This window comes from Galleria mellonella, unplaced genomic scaffold (genome assembly GCF_026898425.1).
Source record: "Galleria mellonella isolate WM207_F2 unplaced genomic scaffold, CSIRO_AGI_GalMel_v1 utg312, whole genome shotgun sequence".
Taxonomy (NCBI): domain Eukaryota; kingdom Metazoa; phylum Arthropoda; class Insecta; order Lepidoptera; family Pyralidae; genus Galleria; species Galleria mellonella.
In genome coordinates this window covers 7,827,254-7,847,594 of record NW_026442074.1, presented here as the reverse complement: position 1 = coordinate 7,847,594, position 20,341 = coordinate 7,827,254, and the positions used below count along the sequence as shown (strand labels likewise).

The 20,341-nt window shown below is 35.2% G+C and overlaps 1 protein-coding gene across 1 annotated transcript in view; it reads right to left on the bottom strand.

Moving 5' to 3' along the window:
• The window catches only part of LOC113515192 (T-box transcription factor TBX3), a 142,368-nt gene extending 125,810 nt beyond the window's left edge, over positions 1-16,558 (bottom strand). The window contains exon 1 of the mRNA XM_052895847.1: positions 16,086-16,558. Coding sequence (XP_052751807.1) covers positions 16,086-16,405 — 320 coding nt within the window. The 5' untranslated portion in view covers positions 16,406-16,558. The remainder of the gene's footprint in view (positions 1-16,085) is intronic.
• Positions 16,559-20,341: the final 3,783 nt, after the last annotated feature.

The following is a 20,341-nucleotide window of genomic DNA, read 5'->3' as shown; positions in this document are numbered from 1 at the left end:
AACAATGCAATATTTTTAAATAGAATTTTCCTAACGCGTTACATAAACAAAAAATTGGGTAACAGAACGCAAATTCCTCACACCTCTACATAATTTTTAACGAGTTCTAAACCTATATGGATCCTGATATACCTACTGAGATATTTATTGTCATTTAGAGAAAAAAATATATATAAAAAACTTTAATATTCAATTAAAAAAAAGTAAAATTTAAATAGAATGCTTTCGTTCCAAAATTCTTTTTCATTCCCACATTTGATAGCATCCCGTCGCCTTGAGGCGTCGCTAGGCCCGCAATCGCGTCGCGGCTACTTACCTATTCCCCTTGACTTGCCACGGGACGCTGCTACTCTTGCATTTACTATTCGAATTGAATTTTTCGGCCGCCTCTTTTTCTTTAACATAACAGTTTTTTTTTTCTGAAATATACTGTAATACCTAATTAAATTATTATAAGACATTCAATGTTGTTTTATTTAATTCTATATTTACTATAAGTGCGCATTGAAATTACACTCACAAAAGTAAATTATTACTAATTTTATTACGACCTACAAGTGACACCCACATTCACGAACTTGGTGTAAAATGTATATTACATTGTGAATGTTTTTCTTATTCGTTTATGGTTTAATGTATAGTATAGTAATAATAATAATAAAGCTTTTATTCAGATCAACTTAGTACTGGCATTAGCACAAACATAAATTTAAAAAAACATAAAAAAAAAAACTTATTACGAGTATACTTAATGTGTAGTAATCAAGTTTAAATACCACAATAGATTTTCTATTTCATTTAGTAAAATAGCTATAACATCACTAGTTGATATAGTCTAGATTAATTCATAATTTTTTGATCTACAATAGATGGCGTTAAATATACAATTATCAAGCAAGTAAGAGTACACTCGTAGCATGTGTACGCGTACTATTGTGACGATTCTACTAATGTTTTTAACGTCATTGGGTAAGTAGGTAGATCGTACTTTCTCTCATAAGAAAGGGCCCACTAATTAACTTCCAATGGCATGTTAGCCAATTCGTAAGCACTCTAGCAATTAGAATGAAAACAATTTACATTTACATTAAACAAATCGTAACATTTGTAGACATATTGAGGAAATAAATATAAGGTGGACTACATTGAAAACTTTATATATCTATAATTATTGTCTATGAATATTAATTATATAGTGCGCTTTTGATTCGCAATTGCAATTTTTAACCAACTTCAAAAAAATTGTATTTATTTTTTATGGGATACCTACTCGTAAAAATGAAATGGTACCTATAAACTTTCAGTATATAGGTACTAATGATGGATGATAGGCGATGATGCAATCTTACATGCTTAATGGTCAATTGTGACGAATTTATCAAGAGTTGGTTTAGACGATGGTTTAGGCGGGAGGGGGGGGGGGGAGAAGGGGGACACATTAAGGGTCTAACTACCCCATTAGATCTCTATTGTATATATCCTTTCATATCGGTTAATAAATGTTGAATTCTTCGGGTCAAATAGCTGACTGCTGCTTCATTCTCTCTTATCATCCGCCAGTATATACTACTCTACCACCAGTAAGGGAGCAGATAGTGCAGGCGGGGTCACTATTTCATTTTCACCCATTATAAAAGCCATTATTGCTAGCAATCCCCATTATTAACAATCACTGTCTCTCTCTAAAACAATATTAAAAAAAGAAAGAAATATTTTTATTAAATTTAAGCATTTTTGACTAATAATTTTTTTTATTACCGCCTAATAGAATATTAATACCTATACAGAGCCAAGAATTTATATAAACATGAATTTAGACTGAGTGAAAAAACCATATATGATAGTAGATAACAGGATTAAAATTGTACTAGGGTAACAGAATGTGCGATGTAGTTTTCTTTATTAAGTGGCTATAGTGGCATGTTGAGAAACCATTAATTGGTTATTACAAACATGCTGACAGACCGACAAAAGTAAATTTCACGCACGGACACTCGTTACGCATCTAGTATCATTTACAGGTATTCGCATATTCGTCATTTTACATGTTCGCGTGTTTCTTGTAGATTTCGATTTATGCAAGCAACTTTGTTGCCTGGTGACTTTGTAATGATACCTATTTGTTAGTACTCGTAATTTATAAGCGTTGGTAATATTTAGCAATATCTATATTGTTTAGTTTATCTGCAATATTTACACTTTGTCATTGTCACAACACACACACATATATAAATAAATAAATATATATCGTCCATGTAAATGACTCACGACGGGAATATATGGAGACGCCTGCCCTCTGGTGTGAATGCCGTGCAACAAGACAGTATGACTTTGACGCGGGAAAAGTAACATCGACCTGCTCGGCAGTTTTAGAAAATATCAAAAATCTTTCGTTTATTTGGGGTGAGTTTAGGTATTATTTATTATATTTATTGTTTATCTACGAATACACATAAATCGAGGAAAAATAAACAATGGTAACGAGAATTACGGGAGCCCTGAACCAGCAACCTAAGTGTGAGATGAAGTAGGTGATGACAGTGAATATTCCAGTGGAATTTCTTTATATAACATATATATTGTAGCTACAATATATATATATATATATATATATATATATATATATATATATATATATATATATATATATATATATATAAAAAGGTGACATGTGTTTTTTTGTTAAAAAAAAAATAGAAACTGGTTATAAGTTTTCACATACTTTCACATGTATTTCAAGTATAATTTATTCATAAAACTACAAATCTGCGTCCTTCTCTCCACTTTGTAGCCAGAGACACAATACGCCAGATAACGTAATTGGCACACGGTTACTTACCTACAACGTACTTGTAAACAAGTCTATATTTTATTAAAGCAATAATACAATATCTGTAAATTAATTTTAATACGTATAAATTCCTCACACCTCTTACAATGTTTAATTAATAAATATATAATAAAAATGATGTGATAATAGCGTGTTGGACATTATCGGTTTCTTTGCATATCGTGTTACAGACCGCTCCCACAATATGGCCGCCAAACGTTACTTATTTTATTATAATCCAAACATAGGCCTCCCCATAATGGGGTTTGCTAGTAGTTGCCACGCTTGCCAGGCGGGTTAGCAACTGCAGTCAGGCTTTAAACTTCGTTATAACACTTGTATTTTATTTCATACATTTCAATTCATCAATATCATTGTCCATCCATAGAGGAGGGAAAGGCTGTTTGATTGTGATAGGTCGACCTCCACGCGGCCCTTGAAATTATCGTAGGTATTTTTTTTTATTTTTGGAATTCTATCTATTTGTTTACGAGACTTATGAGATTTTGATAGTAATTTTTATAATTGACAAAATTTACCATCTTTAAGTTTATTTAAAGCAATGATTGAAGTCGCCATTTCTTAATGAAGCAAAATCCTAAATTTATGAACAGGTGAGTTAGTTACATTAAACACACATGTCGGTTGCGTGTCACAACGTCATGTTTTGTGATAGTGTGTGTAATTATAACGATAACGGCCCGTCAGAGCGTTGTTTATTTGTAAACCCATTGATATACAAAAACTCAAGATTCACATGTTACAAAATGTTACGCTTAAGCGTATTAGTTTAATTTTAGAACTAATTTTAAATCTAGAACAGTTTTAAAACTGTTCTAAATTTAAATTAACAAATAAATAATAAGACAACATTAATAACATAACGTTATTTTTGCATGATACATAAGATTTTAATTCCACTAGAAAAATTCCTTGGTAATTATTTAATAAAAACTGTCTCCAATTTAAATAAAAAAAATTGTTAATGAAACAATAACAACCGTAACAACAACGAGGGCATTGTTTGTTTGTAAAATTTTAAAATAAAAGAAAAAAAAAACAGAATTGACATTAACTACACATAAAATTATCCTGCATTTAAATGTAAAAAATAAATAAGATCAAAGCATGAATTAAGTAGCATTATGTACCTACATAAGTAACTACATAATTATTTAAACCTTACCCAATTTATGAGAATATTTCGACGCATTTGACCATTAGAAATATATAGAAAATTTGAAAAAAAATTGGGCATATTTGACTACAATCCAATTATACATTTATTCTTCATCATTCATTAAGGATCGTTCAAAATAAATGCATAATTTGGTCATTTAACCATTTCATTTTTTACTTAGCACACTTGCGCTCTATTTCCAGTGCAGTTTTTAGTTTGTGATTGTGTATCTAGGTTTCTTTTCATATTAATGTTACAAATACATAAAGATCTTATTACTTACGCAACTGCGAAAGTAGAAAGATAATCTTATAAGGATTTATGTATGTACTTCAGTATGTAATTATGAATTTCTGATGCTTCCATTTTGGATAGAATTTTAAACGACTTTTGCTGCGAAGGAGTACTTTAGTTTATAAAGATTGTTATTTTTTTAAATAGTAGGTACAATAGTATGACAATAGAGGGATTCAGAAGGGTTACTAACTATTCAATGGAATCAAGGTCGACGTATCAAGTATATATATATATATATATATATATATATATATATATATATATATATATATATATATATATATATATATATATATATATATATATATATAGTAGATATTTATACAATTCATACTCTAATGAATATATTCATTAGAGTATGAATTGTATATATTCAATATATATAATTATATAATAATAAAATATATATAAATATATATATTCAATTATATTCAAGGAGTCGAAAATACGTAAAATTTTTTTTTTCTCTTTACCAAAGTATAACGTAAGTCTAATAATGCGCGACACGCTCTTGACTTGCCCACCGAATCCCTGAATCTTGCTGATTATTTAAAAATTTGTTTACGGCGTCTAGTATTCACTAGCCTTAATTCAATATTAATCGTATAACTAAAATGATACAAGCATTTGAAAAAAGAAACTAATTTGATAATAATGAAAAACTGAAAATGTACATTTAAAAATCATCAAGTACTATTTCATTAACAGATACATACTAATCTTTAAACTTTTTACATCACAATCCCACTTTTACTTGTGCAAGTGTACTTAGTAGATTTTTACTGATGGGCCCAATGGATCTACTAAATTATTCGAGGGGTGAGTGGAACGGTTTGGTATAAAGAGACAAGATTTTTAAGGGTCCAATGGGACAGAGGTTTCTGGCACGATTTTTGTTGGTAAATCCCATGGAAACGGGAGAAAACACGTTTCGTCATTTTTTTTTCTAGTATCATAGTACGTACAGAATCCTTATTTGTTCCGAATACGAATTGTTATTTTAAACTATGCTAATATTAGCGGAATTAACTTTAAAAAGGCAAATTAATATAAAAACATCTATGTACAGATTAAGGCATATTGATTTACATAATAATACTTAAGAACTTTATAAATAATTTATTGTTACTATTACATATAGTACAATCCACTGGAAAAATAGGTATTGTCAAGATATTGACAAAAATTTACTACCTATCTTCTTGGGACCAATTGTTACCCTACATTTTATTTCCCTGCTAAAAAATTTATTCAAATCAGTTTAGTAGTTTAATTGTGAAACTGTAACAGACAGAATGATAAATTTACTTAATTCATATTTATAATGATAAATAAACTAGATATTCTAGAGCAGTTATACAGGTCAGTTTAGATGTAATATAAAAAAAAAAATCTACATTGAATGTTTACAAAATTATTAAGTCAACTGTACTTACGTATAATTACAGTACAGTGGGGGACATAATTGTTATTGATTTATGACAAAATCCACAGACATGTATCACTCATATTATTTTAATAGCATAATTCTATTGGAAAAGCATAAAATCCTGGCCTGTAATTGATTAAACTATTATATTGTGCAGCCCACTGTTTAATGGACACTCTGTATATGCACAATTATAGGTTACGATTTACCTATAAAAGGCAAATTGGAGTAAATTAAACCTAGGTATCTATTTGACGTTGTTTTCAAAACCCGCGCTTTCATAGAGTTTTAAATAATAAATAATATGTTGCTATTGATTGATCATGTTGTAAACTCATTCGCTGACTTGAAAACTGTAATTAAGTCATTATTTATTTAGTAAATATAATTTGAAAATTTTATTAGTTTCCCATATCTAAGTATCTAATAGCAGGTAGAGAATGCCACACGGCAATAAGGTCGCCATTTGTACAAATTTTCTTGTGTTATAAAGAACATATAAATAAGTAAATAAATATTTATGTAAATAAGTACATATTGCTACATGAAGATAACGTGTTAACGTAACGTAAAGGTGACGTTACACCACCACGTAGAAGTAATAAACTATAAATAAGAACAAATATTTTCCTTTGTAAATGCTTCCCTTCAGACCGCGCACCGGTTGGGAGGGTTGTCTCAAATTTATTATAACTAAATTTATTACAAATGTACAGAGGTATGAGCGAGTGAGACGCACCCTCACATTGCGATATCTGTTGCTTGCAAGTCCTGATTTAATAGAACGCGAGAAGTCAATACACTAATATGGTTATTGTTACTGAATTCACGGGGCTATTAGTTCTACCTGAATATTTATTATGCTATAAACAATGAAGCCATCAGGGAGATTGTACTCTCTGAGGGCGTCTACAACTGTAGTCAATTTCTATAACTATAGTATAGTATTGTATGGTGTGGTGTGGTGTGTGGTGTGGTGTGGTGTGTTGTGTTGTGTTGTGGTGTGGTGTGGTGTGGTGTGGTGTGGTGTGGTATGGTGTGGTGTGGAGTGGTATAGTATAGTATATATAATAAGTTTTATATTATTCTTGTTATTTATGTGTAATATTCCTTTTTTATATGTTATTGTACTTATGCTTTTCTAGGTGAGCGTATTGGAAGACTGTAAGGCTCACCCAGTGAATGTAATAAATAAATAAATAAATGACTGTATTTCGATTTAAAAAGTGGTATATCTAATGTGAAATTATTAGGTACTGTGACCCAAGGCCTTCACGTCACAATTCAGTAACACGCGAGTGACACCCCTGGCACTAGTTATAATAATTTCTGTTGCAGGCGTCCGCAGTCTGTAGCAATAGCTTACTATTAATGGTAATTTGTATGATTGTTTACTACATTCCTTGAAGTAGAAATTAAATAAATATTATATTCAAGGTGCGAAGTTTTAATACTGTATAATGAACCCACAAGGAATGTTCTGCTTACACTTGCCACAATTTAAAAAAAAGTTGTTTACTAATCAATCTTATACTATTATTTTAAAAATTATTTCATGTACAAAAATCTACCTTATAGGAGAGAAATAAGGGTTATATTTTATTGTAATTATTTATATCGATTTTCTTCGCTATATAATTTATTTTAAAACAAGAGTCCTTTCAAACAGTGGCGCGTCGTTATTACAGCTACAAGTGTTCTATTGTCGCATTTCCCAGTACGGAACCCCGAATTGAAATTATATACAATCACAGTAGGTAATGTATCCAACTCCTGACTCAGCACAAGAACATAATACGCAAATACGTTGGACGAATATGGAAGACGTCCAACCTTAGCGTAAATATGTATGTACTCGTATGTGTACAAAGATAACGCAAGTAACGTGCCATTAAATCTTCTCCAGTCACGGTATTAAATTATTGTTCACAACAGCTGATTAATCTGTACAGACCTACAATATTCTCGTTTAACACATACACCCATTTGATATAATTAAGCTACATTCTGCGTGTAATAATTTCATATATGTATATACATATATGACTATACAAGTATGTATATACTGTAGCCCAGGGTTTCTTAAACTTTTTGCAATCACGGAGCACTTTCACAATTTAAACAATTCCATGGATGCCTGTTAAAAAACATTTTAGTTAGGTCCTAAAATTGAGGAAAACAGGCTTTTTAATATAAAAATAATATTGGTAATTTCAATAGATTCTATTGAATTTGCTGCGTAACGACGACGATGTGTCTCGTTGACTTTACTACACAATTTCGTAATAAATATTTTTACAGTCAACTGACCTACTACGGATCCCTGATATACATGCTAAGGACTCCTAAGTGGTCCGTGGACCCCACTTTAAGAAACCCTGTACTAGCCTTATAGCATCTAATGGGGAAGTAAAAGATTGTTTGTATGTTTTATATATAATATCGCCCATTTAAAAAAAATGCATCTAGTGGGGGATAGGGGTTTGTTAGCAATGCGGACTACCAGTCATATTGCCAGCAATATACCCTATCAGATCGACCTCCACGTGGTCCCCTCTGGAGGAGGGGTCCACATCGTGTTGAATGGTGTATCCCGCACAATGGGCTAAGTGATCTGCCTTTCATTCTCATCTATCTCTCACTGGTGCCCCGCTAGCGAATACCGTTAGTACAGGCAGGGTAACCATTCTGTTGTCATCCATTAAAAAAAAATAACATCTAGTACAAATAAAAAATCAATTAATCGATTGAATGTTTCAATTTATTACTAACTTCATTTAGTGTTTCCAACGCGTTTCCATAGCTATTCAGCGTGGTAATGCAGCAAGTCTCCTAGGTACCCTACCAGTTGGCAGTGATCTCAAAGAAATTTTTTATCTTTAAATAATTTTTAAGGTCTTGTTTTTGATATTTATACCACGTAGATGGAAGGTGTGTATATAATAGATAAATTATATTTTTTACATATTTGTATATAATATATAGAATTTTGTATATAATTAATATATTTCATTGATAATAACAGAATTTGGTTACAGTTTGTTAGAGACTGTAATAGTTTTTATTCCGATAAGAAAAAAAAAAAACTGGACCCGGTAGATGGCAATACCAAATGCCGGGTCATCCAGTTAGATTATAGAAACGACTATTATATGTAGTTACAGACTAACGTATATATGTATTGCGGTTAAAATATTTTCCGTCATCGCCTTCCGCATTTTTTTTTAATCTTTTTGTTCGGAAATTATTAAATAACTGGCAATTTTCAAACATTGGAACGCCATATTATTTACACTAGGTATTGCCATTGTCCTCTGTAATGATGGAAGATAGTGTAATTTTGCACGCCTTCATCATTGCATTATGTGTAAGTGTATGTTGATAGCTATACTGCAAATGGATTAGAAAAAATTGGCCAATTGCGAGCCGGACATGCTTTTGAGGGTTCCGTGGCTGTTTTAAAGTTTTAAACACGTTTGTTGAATATCTGTTTTATATTTACTTTTTTTATGCAACTTAAAATGGCAAACAAGCTGACGGCCCATCTGATGGAAAGTAGTAACCGTCGCCTATAAATATTAGCAGTACCATGGACATAACAGAGTATACAGTTTCGCCCATGATATTCCCCATGCGTTGCCATTCCTGAGGACTCAGGTGTTATTCCTCTGTACCCTGTAAATTCACTGTCATATCTCACTCTTCAAATCGAAACACAGCTATGCAAACACAATTGCTTCACGGTAAAAACATGAATGGGACAGAGGTGCCGAAGCAAACGATTTTTGTACAAAGTCACCGTCCGGTACTTACAAATATTATAAACCTGAAAGTGAATATTTATTTGTTTGTTACCACTAAGTGTCTTAACAAAATCTATTAAATTTATTATAAAGTACACTAAGCACAAAATGTGATGGAGAAGAACATAAGCGACTTTTTATCTCACTCACCTAGATAAAGTCGGGGGTAAAAGCTATTTATGACTTTACTTTTTACTTGTAGTGACAAAAGTACTTTTACTTTTTAAGGGTAGGTTTTTATTTTTTAAGAATGCAGATGGAATAGTGTACCCGCCTATGCTAATGATGAAGCACAGCGACCGCGTGGAGGTCGACCCAACAGAGTACACCGCTAGCAACCATTGTTTATTATCTCTATAGGTTAATAGCGATTGTTGTAGTTTGAAGATTATTTTTTTTATATGATTGACAGTTACAATATTCAAAGAGGATAAAAAAAAAATGAAATTGATAAATAAATAAGTACTAATATTAGGTTGATTCTGAAACGGCATTTTCTATGTCTAAAATTAAAACTTAGTCCCATACCTTAGCGTAATCTTTACTCCAAAGACCGATATCATTATATTTAGTGTCTTATTAATATAATAAAATTGTAACTACACTAGAATGAATGCATGAGATACCAGAGACATGAGAGATATTTAAGAAAAAATGATATGAGGGGATCTTAATAAGATCAAGAGATGCTAAAATAATAATTAGAAATGTTGTCTATCTGTCTTTATGTTTTTTTTTTAAATGGGTGATGATGGAACAGTAACCCCGCCCGCGCTTTCGGTATACACTAGCGGGGTACCTACCAGTGAGTGATGATAGGCGAGGATGGAAAGACAGGTCAGTTAGCCCACCGTGATGAATAAATACATTTGGAATTCAGCACGATGGTTTTCAGGGGGGACCACGTGGAGGTCGACCTGATAGGGTATATTGCTAGCAATGGGATCATTAGTCTCCGTTATTAACAATCCCTCCCCCCTGTCTTTATGTTTATTCTGGCGTATTAAGATAAAACATACACCAGATTTTAAGTTAAAACAGAAACATAGCTGTGAACACCGCATTCAATTTGGTCAAGTAGTTTTTGAATGATACCGGAATAAACATACAAACAGGCAAATAAAAATATAAATCATGGTTTTGACTTCTATTGCTCTTTAAGATTTTATAATATAGGTTTTGCTTAAATATCTCTTTATGTAGAAACATTGTCAAATTAGGTTATTTTTATTATTATATCAGTCGTTAATTGCCCACTGCTAAATAAATGTTAATTGTCTCTCCTAATAAGGGGGGGTTTTGCCAATAGTTGTCACTCTTGGCAGGCGGGTTGGCAACAGCAATTAGGCTTTGGTGATGTTTTAAGAGCGCCGCTGCTGCCCATTCCTCGACCATTTAGTTCCCTTAGTCGACTCTTACAATACCCACGGGAAAGAAAAGAGCGACTATAATCAGTTAGCCCATCATGATAAATTCATCAGGAATTAACCATGACAATTTCCAAGGGGAACCGTGAGGAGGTCGACCTGATTGGATATATTGCTAGCTATGGGATTCTCAGTCTCCATTACTAACAATCTATTTCCCCCCACACGGCGAGGTTAGGTTAGATTCCCTAAACTATCAAATTATTTTTTTTATTTCAGACATAGTTTTAAAGAATACTTTCTCAGAACAGACCCCGTTTTCAATATCTTGAAATATGGAGATATTAATGCACCGATCATATTTTAATTCACAGCATTTAATTGTTTTTAGTCATTCTCTGATATTACTTAAATAAATTAATTAATAAAAAAAATATATCGCTATCTCATTTTCAAATCTGCATTTAATTTTCAAATTAAACAAATACAAAGATAAAGGAAACAATTTTCCGAGTGCCATTTCATAGGCCCTATAAAAAAAAAAAAAGTTAAAGGGAGAAACTTTGTGTACGATATTTAACGTCCAAAGGATTCTAACGAAGGGAGCTGACGCCTTGAAAAATAAATTCGTACCTTTCACTTTCCAGAAATTTCTTTTTTTTTTTATTTCGGAAAACTTCTTTCGCTTTGATGTTTCGAGTGTTACCCTCCGAATTTTGGCACTGAACGCCCCTTCAAGTGTTTTTGTACGCACGGATACTTTACAGGTAGCTAATATTCCGATATGTTCACGATTGCAATCCCAGATGGGACAATCCTTGGAGATGGGAGGGAGAAGGGATTGTTAGTAATTATGGACTACTAGTCCCATTGCTAGTAATAATAAATACCTTGACAGGTCAACCTTCTCTTGAAATCGTCGTACTGAAACCCAAGTGCATTCATCACAAAGGGCTAACTGACCTGCCTTTTCATCCTCACCTATCATCCCACTGGTGGCCCGCCAGCGTGTAGCGTTAACGCAGGCGGGGTTACCATTGTATTGTCATCCATTAAAAAATCCCTGAGAATAGAGAGGGAAAGACATTGTTATAACGAGGTCTAGAAGACCATTGCTATCAATATATCCTGTTAGGTCGACCTCTACGCGGTCCGTGTTGGATAACATTGTATTTCTTGATAAATTCATTGCATTCATTCTCATCTGGTAGATCAAACAAAAAATCCCTGAGTATAGGCGTAATTTTATTAAAAGGAGCCTATTATACCCTTCTTCTACCTATACTGTGTATACTAAATATCATAGTGATTGGTAAAGCCGTTAAGGCGCTATAAGATGACAAACAAACAAATTCACTTTCACATTGATAAATTAGCAAGGATTAATGTATATCTGAGAGACTTTGAACAAATGTCATCAGTATGGGTATTTTTGTCCCATTTGTGTTTCTACAGCTTTGAAGTTGTGAAGTTCAGAAGTGTAGTTTTGGGTATAAAGGCAACGGAAGGTATAGTGTATTTTGTAACGCACAAGATGTTCATGTCTATGGCGAACATTTTCCTTTATGGTTCCCGGTATAGGTACAGTATTTAAGGCATCCTGTCCTCGCTATTGGATACGGGTGATGAAATGTCTATAGAAGAGGGTGCATGGTGTATTAAATACTAATTTTGGCGCAATATTTGAGGAATAACACCTGAGTCCTCAGGAATGTCAACGCATGGGGGGGTATCATGGGCGAAACAGTATACCCTGTTATGTCCATGGTACTGCTCATGTCTATAGGCGACGGTTACCACTTTCCATCAGATAAGCCGTCAGCTTGTTTAACATTCTAAGTTGTATAAAAAAAAATTCGAAGGGTTTTTTGTCCAACGAGTGATAATGAAATAGTAACCCCGCCTGGCCTAACGGTATCCTCGTACGCTGACCGAGTACCAGCGAGGGATGAGATGTATGTCAGGATGAAAAGACAGGTCAGTAAGCCAATTATGACGAACTGGGGGGGGGGAGGGGTTGTTAATAATGAGGTCTAATAGCCCCATTGTTAGCAATATACCATCTCAGGTCGACCTCCACGCGGTTCCCCCTGGACAACATCATGGTTAATTCTTGTCGAATTCATCATAGTGAGCCAACTGATCTGCATTCATTCTCACCTATCATCTTACATTGGTGCCTCGTCGGTGTATACCGATAGCGCGCGCGGGGTTACTATTTAATTTTCACACATTAAAAAAAAATGTCACGAATTCACCTGGAATTGAGCTCAATAGTTTTCAGGGAAACCGCGAGGAGGTCGACTTGATAGGATAGGACAGGGTACTTACTACATGCTAGAAATCTTGCTTCCTATGGGCGACGGTTCCGTTTTATGGGCCATCAGCTTGTTTGCCATTAAAACTAAAAAAAAAAAAACTATTTCTTACTAATATCACTTATATATAATAATAATAATAAAATGAAAGTGAGTTTGTTTGTTTGATGTCTTATATCTTCTTAACTTATTATACACGTACTATATGGGATACAGAAGGTTATAGGCTACTTGTTATCCCGGTCAATAAACATATACCGGTTACGCGAACAAAGTCGCGTGTAAAAGCTAGTCATAAATAAATTGAACCGGAGAAGGACAAATATCGAATTACTTGGATTACCTTCAGTTTCAATACTAAAGTTATATTATATTATATTATATACTTTTATTATACTAAATCATTTTATTATACTATTATACTAAAGTTGACTACTGACCAGCGACTTCTTTTAATGATAAAGTCATCATCATCACTACAATTTATTATATCCAAAGTCCCACAATTGCGAATGAGTAGGTAATTATTACAACGTTATTAGCAACGACCCCATTGCTATCAATACACTCTACCAGGTCGACCTCCACGCGGTCCTTCCCAGTTGATTTTTGAGCAATTCATCATCATCATTCATACCATAATCCATCCAAGCCAGCATAAACTAGTAGCACGGACGGCGTTAGCAATCCAATTTAGAGCATAAAAATAATCAAATACGTAGCTACGCAGAATATCAAGCGTTAAATGAAAGAAATCCGAATGTATCAAAATCACATTGTATTTACTCGTACGTATTTTGCCGTGTAGCTCCCGGCATAGAATGGACCACCAAGAGGCGGTGGGTTTCCACAAGGTGGGCCACCTTTACCGTGGGTGTCGTAAGAGGCGACTAAGGGAGGGCAAGGGATGGGCAACAGCGTCCCTCTTAAAATATTTCTAAAGCCTAACTACGGTTGCCAATCCGTCTGCCAAGCATGACAACTATTGGCAAAACCTCCTAAGCTTATTTTCAGCAGTGGACAGTTAAGGGCCGATATGATGATGTTTTCTGTTGCCGATAACCAATACATGGGGGGTATCATGGGTGAAACAGTATACTCTGTTATGTCCATGGTACTGCTCATGTCTATAGGCAACGGTTACCACTTATGATCAGGTGGGCCGCCAGCTTGTTTGCCATTCTAAGTTGTATAAAAATAAATACAATTGTTTATATAAACGTTTAATTTTCGACCACCTGATGATCATCAGTCTTATTATTTTTTTATTTTGTTTTATATAACATAATTTCTAATATTATGAACAAACGTTTTATAATATTCCTATAAAGTCGCGGTCATCAATTTATGCAATATTCTTAAAGATATATATATATATACAGTCTTTATTAAAATTATAAATATAAAAGTCAGTTTGTTTATTACTTGTTTGCCTTTTAACAGCTCAACAAATCGCCACCAAAAGTAGTACGTATTTGAGATTATTGATGGATGAAAAACATAGGCCATTTCTTATACAGATCAATCAATATATTCCGGTTATGTGGACGAATTCGCGGGTAAAGATAGTGAGTAAAAAGTTTGGCTATATACTAAAAATGACCGAGAGTCAATACAGGTCTAATTTTCGGCTATAGGAAATACTTATTGGACAGCTATTTAAATGGTAACTAACACCAAATATTCAAGATTAGATTCCGACCACAGGGACGGTCAAAAACTTACAAAGAATTTTCTAATCTAATTTATAGCTATTAAAGTGCCTAGTAGAACAATATAGAACTTTCATTAATTATTATTGTTAAATTTAAATATCGAAGCTTTTTTTTTTGGCATGTTTGCCGTTTTATTTATTAAAAAAAAAAAAAAACTATGATGAAATATGGCGGTCGACAACAGAGGTTCTTGGTTATGTCTGCTTATCCCAAAAAGTTATTGATAGATTTATACAACTAGTAGACAGTAAAAAGATCTCTAACCTACCTATAAAGTATAGGTATTGATGCAATGAACAATTTGGGCGAATAAGTATTATACACGATAAAACTGTTTACATCTAATCAGATAAAACTTTTATTTCTTCTTAATTTTAAATTTTGTGTGAAATTTAATATATGTAGATAAAAATATATCCCTGCTTACGAAATTTCGAGAGGGCAATTAATGCAGCGACACGGCACCTACCGTCGGATGCAGGATGCAAGAAAAAATGCGCCTAATACTAGACACGGCTTGTTCGTAGATAACATTTATTACTTTGAAATAATCTATATTTTCTATAATAATAGTACTTAAATTTCAAATTAAGAGACGTTCAACATTTAATAGTTTAAAGACAAGTGAGTAGATAATGTTCAGTGGCACTGGATAGCTTAAGGCGTTTTATAAATCAAGATTTAACACGTAATAAAATAAGTTTTCTTTGTAGTCAAATATTTTCCGTTTTATCCTTAACTTTTAATTTCGTTTTGGTACTTTTTTTTTTATTTCTAATTTAGCATTTCACGCTATAATCAATTAACAAATATTCACCTATCTATATGAAATAAGTTAGCGTCTAATTAGGTGCATTGTCGTGTAGAACATTTGTTATGGTTATGACTTTTTATGCGTTTAATAATAATTTTGTTGTTTTGGTAAACAACTCCATGTGACCTACTTGTATGTATTTGTAACGTTTTGTACACCTTAAAACCTAGTTCTATCTTTACTTACCCCATCTTACATGTATTTTTTTAGTTATTTGTGATTTATATCACACACAACACACATTTAGCACGTCCATAATTTGGCAACAACGCGACACGATCACAAGCGACGTTTGGTAACGAGCAACGAAGGTGACGAGGGGCCGTACTGACCTGCCACTCTTGGTGATCACCATCTCGGTGCCCAGCTTGTGGAACTTCTCCCAGAGGTCCTTGCCTTCGAGTGTGACCTTGGGATCGTCGACGACACCGTCGTCGTCAGGCGGTAGCGGCGCGTACGGCGGCGGTGGCGGCTTGAGCAGCGGACAAGGCGCGGACAGCGCGGCGGCGGCGGCTAGCGCGGCCGGCAAGTACGGCGGCGGCGGCAGCGCGCCCGCCGTCAGCAGCGCCGACACCGAGAAGTCGCTCGGCCGCGGCGCCAGCAACGGGTGGAACGCGACGGCGTCGCGCCGCTCCGCGCCCTCGAAGCGCATGCCCGCGCCGCCCGGGGCCCACGGCGCGCGCTCCACGACCGGCGTGCCCGTCGGCTCCAGCGGTCGCGCTCGCGCCCGCTCATGCAACGTCCATAACGCGCCGGCCGGCGGCTCGTTCGCGACACTCGCTCGTCCCGTGGCGACACCCGCTCGCGCGGCAGGCGTCAAACGACTGGCCGCCGGCGGCGCCGGCTCCGACACCCCTCCCGCCGCGCGCCGCCCAATGGCGCGCCGAGCGGCGCCCCGCGCGCGCGCCTCCCGCGCGGCAGGCGGGGCCGCGGCGCCACGACGCGTTGTTTTTTCGTCGCGAGCGAGGTGTCCGCCGCCGCCACACCTCGCGCGCCGGAGACGCGCGCGGGGCCCGCGGGGGGCTCCGCTAATCTGGTTAATGCGGCGAGCGGGGGCGACACTCGCGGCCGCCGCCGCCGCCGCCGCCTCCTTCTAATTGGACACGTTTCCGTTCGTTCATCAATTGAGCTCGTTACGTTCTCGCAATATCTTTTGTGCGGCGGCTAGTGGTATCCTTGTATAGTGGTCCTCATCAGCTCATCCGTTCGACCCACCAGCGACGCGGTGCGACGCCGCCGCGCCAGCCGGAGTTATTCTAGTCGCCGAAGTTGGAATGTAAAGTTTTTGCGAACACCAAGTTCGCTCGTGGCTTCACGTTCAAAACTTCTCAGAAGTTGTTCAATTAAGAAGAGAATTCTGAAGATTAGTGTTTCGCATCGTTATTGTCTATATCTCTTTCTTTGCCTATGTTTGATTGGACCTTTTCATTTTGAACAGACTTAGAGTCTAAACAATCTAGATATTTAAATATTAGAATAATTATCAGATATACCTAATAGGACTTGAGGTCTACTAATCCAATCAAGGTGACTATAAGAAAGTAGACCGTAAAGAGTTAGTATACTACCTTGTATGAAGGTGTAAAACTATAATATTAAGAAAAGTAATAAGAACGGCTTTTTTAAATCCCAATAGTACCTATAATTTTTTATGGCATATCTACATAAGTAGATAAAAATTAAAAATAAATATATACCTATAACCAATTAAGACTTATAATCACTGATGAAATAGACAGATTGTCGACTGTTAAGTATACTTGATCCGGATTTAGATTTTGGAATGAAGTCTTTAATTTTTAGACGTATTTACACTCACATAAATTTGCTTGACTAAGTTTATTTCCACAATCTCTATCAGTCGACGGTATACCTATTTGATAGGTCAATTCGACCTCCACGCAGTTCTGTTTGAAAACAGTCGTGGTTAATTCTTGTTTAATTTGTCACGGTGTGCCAACTGACCTGATGTCATCTTCACCTATGCTGAGGGATGCACACTGGTGCACCGCCAACGTATATCGAAAGCGCAGGCGGGATTATATTATCACTCGTCAAAAACTTACCCCAATTTTTATTTCTTTGACATCCACCTATATTGTCGTCTTCCATTCTTCTCTAGGCATTCACTCCCATTTTTCATACAGTTCATCCATATCTTTTAAGTAGAGACGAGTGATGTCCGATAACTATATATTAAGTTCTGGATATTGATGACCACCCATTGCGATATCGCCCATAGAAGTTGGATATCTATATTCATTAAAAGCGGGTTTTTCTTTTCCATATATTTAATACCCGATATCTAATATTGGGTCAGGGGGGAAAGGGATTGTTAGTAATGGAGACTGAGAATCCCATTGCTAGCAATATACCCAACCAGGTCGACCTCCTATCGACATATGTGGTCGATATAGGTGAAGATGAAGCAAGTCAGTTAGCCCATCGTGACGAATTCAATAAGAATTGTTCACGATGATTTCCAGGGGGAACCACGTGGAGGTCGACCTAATAAGGCATATTGCTAGCAATGGGGCTGTCAAACTCCATTGCTAACAACCCCTTTTCCCCCAATAATACATTATTATTAATATATTATTTATTTATTTTACTAAAAATTAATTATAGACGTAAGAGATCTAATTCTTTATTGTAAACTCAATTACGAGGTTAGTAAGAAATAGTTGAGTTCTAAGGTCTTTTTTTTTTATGTCTATGAAAGTTTTGATGGGTGAAAATGCTATGGTAACCCCACCCCGCCTGCGCTAACGGGATACGCTGGCGAAGCACCAGTGAAGGGTGATAAATGAGAATGAAAACAGGCCAGTTAGCCCATCATGATGAATTCATCAGGAATTAACCATGTTAGTTTCCAGAGGGAACCGCGAGGCGGTCGACCTGGTTGGGTATATTGCTAGCAATGGGATTCTCAGTCTCTATTACTAACAATCCCTTTCCCCCCTGATAGGGAGCACTAAGGTCTAGACTAGTGGCGGCGTAATGGACCGAATCGTTGAGTTCTCTAACAAATGTGGTTGACCGTAATGACGACTGGCTTTTCAGTCATACTCGTGAACGGATGCTGTTTGTAGCGATTGGTTTGCTCATGTTTGCCTGTTTATTTCACGTTGAATAATACATATAAATAGAAGTGAATATACTAATAAAATTATAGTTATAACATAAATAAATAGAAAAGAGCCTAATTGTTGTGTTTTTCGCTGGGTTTTTCTCAGCGGATAACAACATTCTCAACATAGCAGTAGAATCATAAAAAATAGATGATTTAAAAGAGCTTGTAAACAAGTCTAATTGAATATAGATTATTTCTATTCTATTTAGTTCTAATATCAACAGAATTACTACTATTACTACCAACTACCCAATAATTAGATACTTTCAACTCAGCTCACATCTCTATTTACTGGAGTTCTTCGAAAAAAGGGTAGAGGTTTCATCAGGGTTGGCAACGCGCGTGTAATGCTCCTGGTATTGCAGCCGTTCATAGGCTACGGTAACCGCTTACTATCAGGAGGTTCATATGTTTGTTTACCACCTCAGTAGTATAAAAAACGGCTTTTAGATTCTCTACATAAAAGATAAATGAAAACTAAAACATGAAGCAAGTTTCAAAATATCCAATCTTTCAATGCATCTGAGTTTTTTAACAAATATTTTAGACGATTACGTCGCCAATCCTAAACCTATTTTAGTACTAGATATTTCTCGTGGTTTTGCTTGCGCAAGTCAGTGCATAAAATATTATATATGCTAAGTTAAAATATAACCTACTTGTGTATTAGTTTTCATTCAAATCCATTTAGTAGTTTTTGCGTGAAAGTCAAACAAACATTAATCCTATTATATCCATCCATCTTTATAAACTTTCCTATTTGTAATAGCCAACAGGATACATATATTTTTTTGTAATTGTTAAACTTAATAAGAAATATTCTCATTTGTTTTTTTTAACGGAATAAAAAACTACATACTTGTTGCGAGGCAAAACACGTAGTAGATCCACGATTCCACATTCGAAATTCAAATATTTTCAATGTAACGTGTCTACAAGATATCTTGTCGTGTGTGTATTCACGATAGATGTCACTTCCGTTTCGATTTTGTCTCGTGCATTTTTCATACTTACTACCCAAGGCAAAGTAATGAAAAGAGATAGGTGGATAGATAACGACGCTTCAGAATCGAGTACAATGACTGTATAATAATATATAATAATATAGCCTTTATTCAGATCAACTTAGTATATTAAAACAAACATAAATTAAAAAAAAAAATAACTTATTCTAATAATTGTTTCTTGCTTATTTTTTGAAGATCTGTTTGCCATTTGGTAAACGCCTCCTCCAACCGTTTCCACTCTCGCCTATCCTGAGCCACTCTGTCCCATATTTTTCCAGCCACTTCCCTGATGTCATCATCCCATCTTATGCAGGGTCTGCCTCTTTTCCGTTTGCCTTCTCTGGGATACCATCTTGTCACTTTCTTACTCCACTTGTCTTCTCCTCTGATCATGTGCCCTGCCCATCTCCATTTGAGTCTTTTTATTTTCAAATTTACATCTATGGCT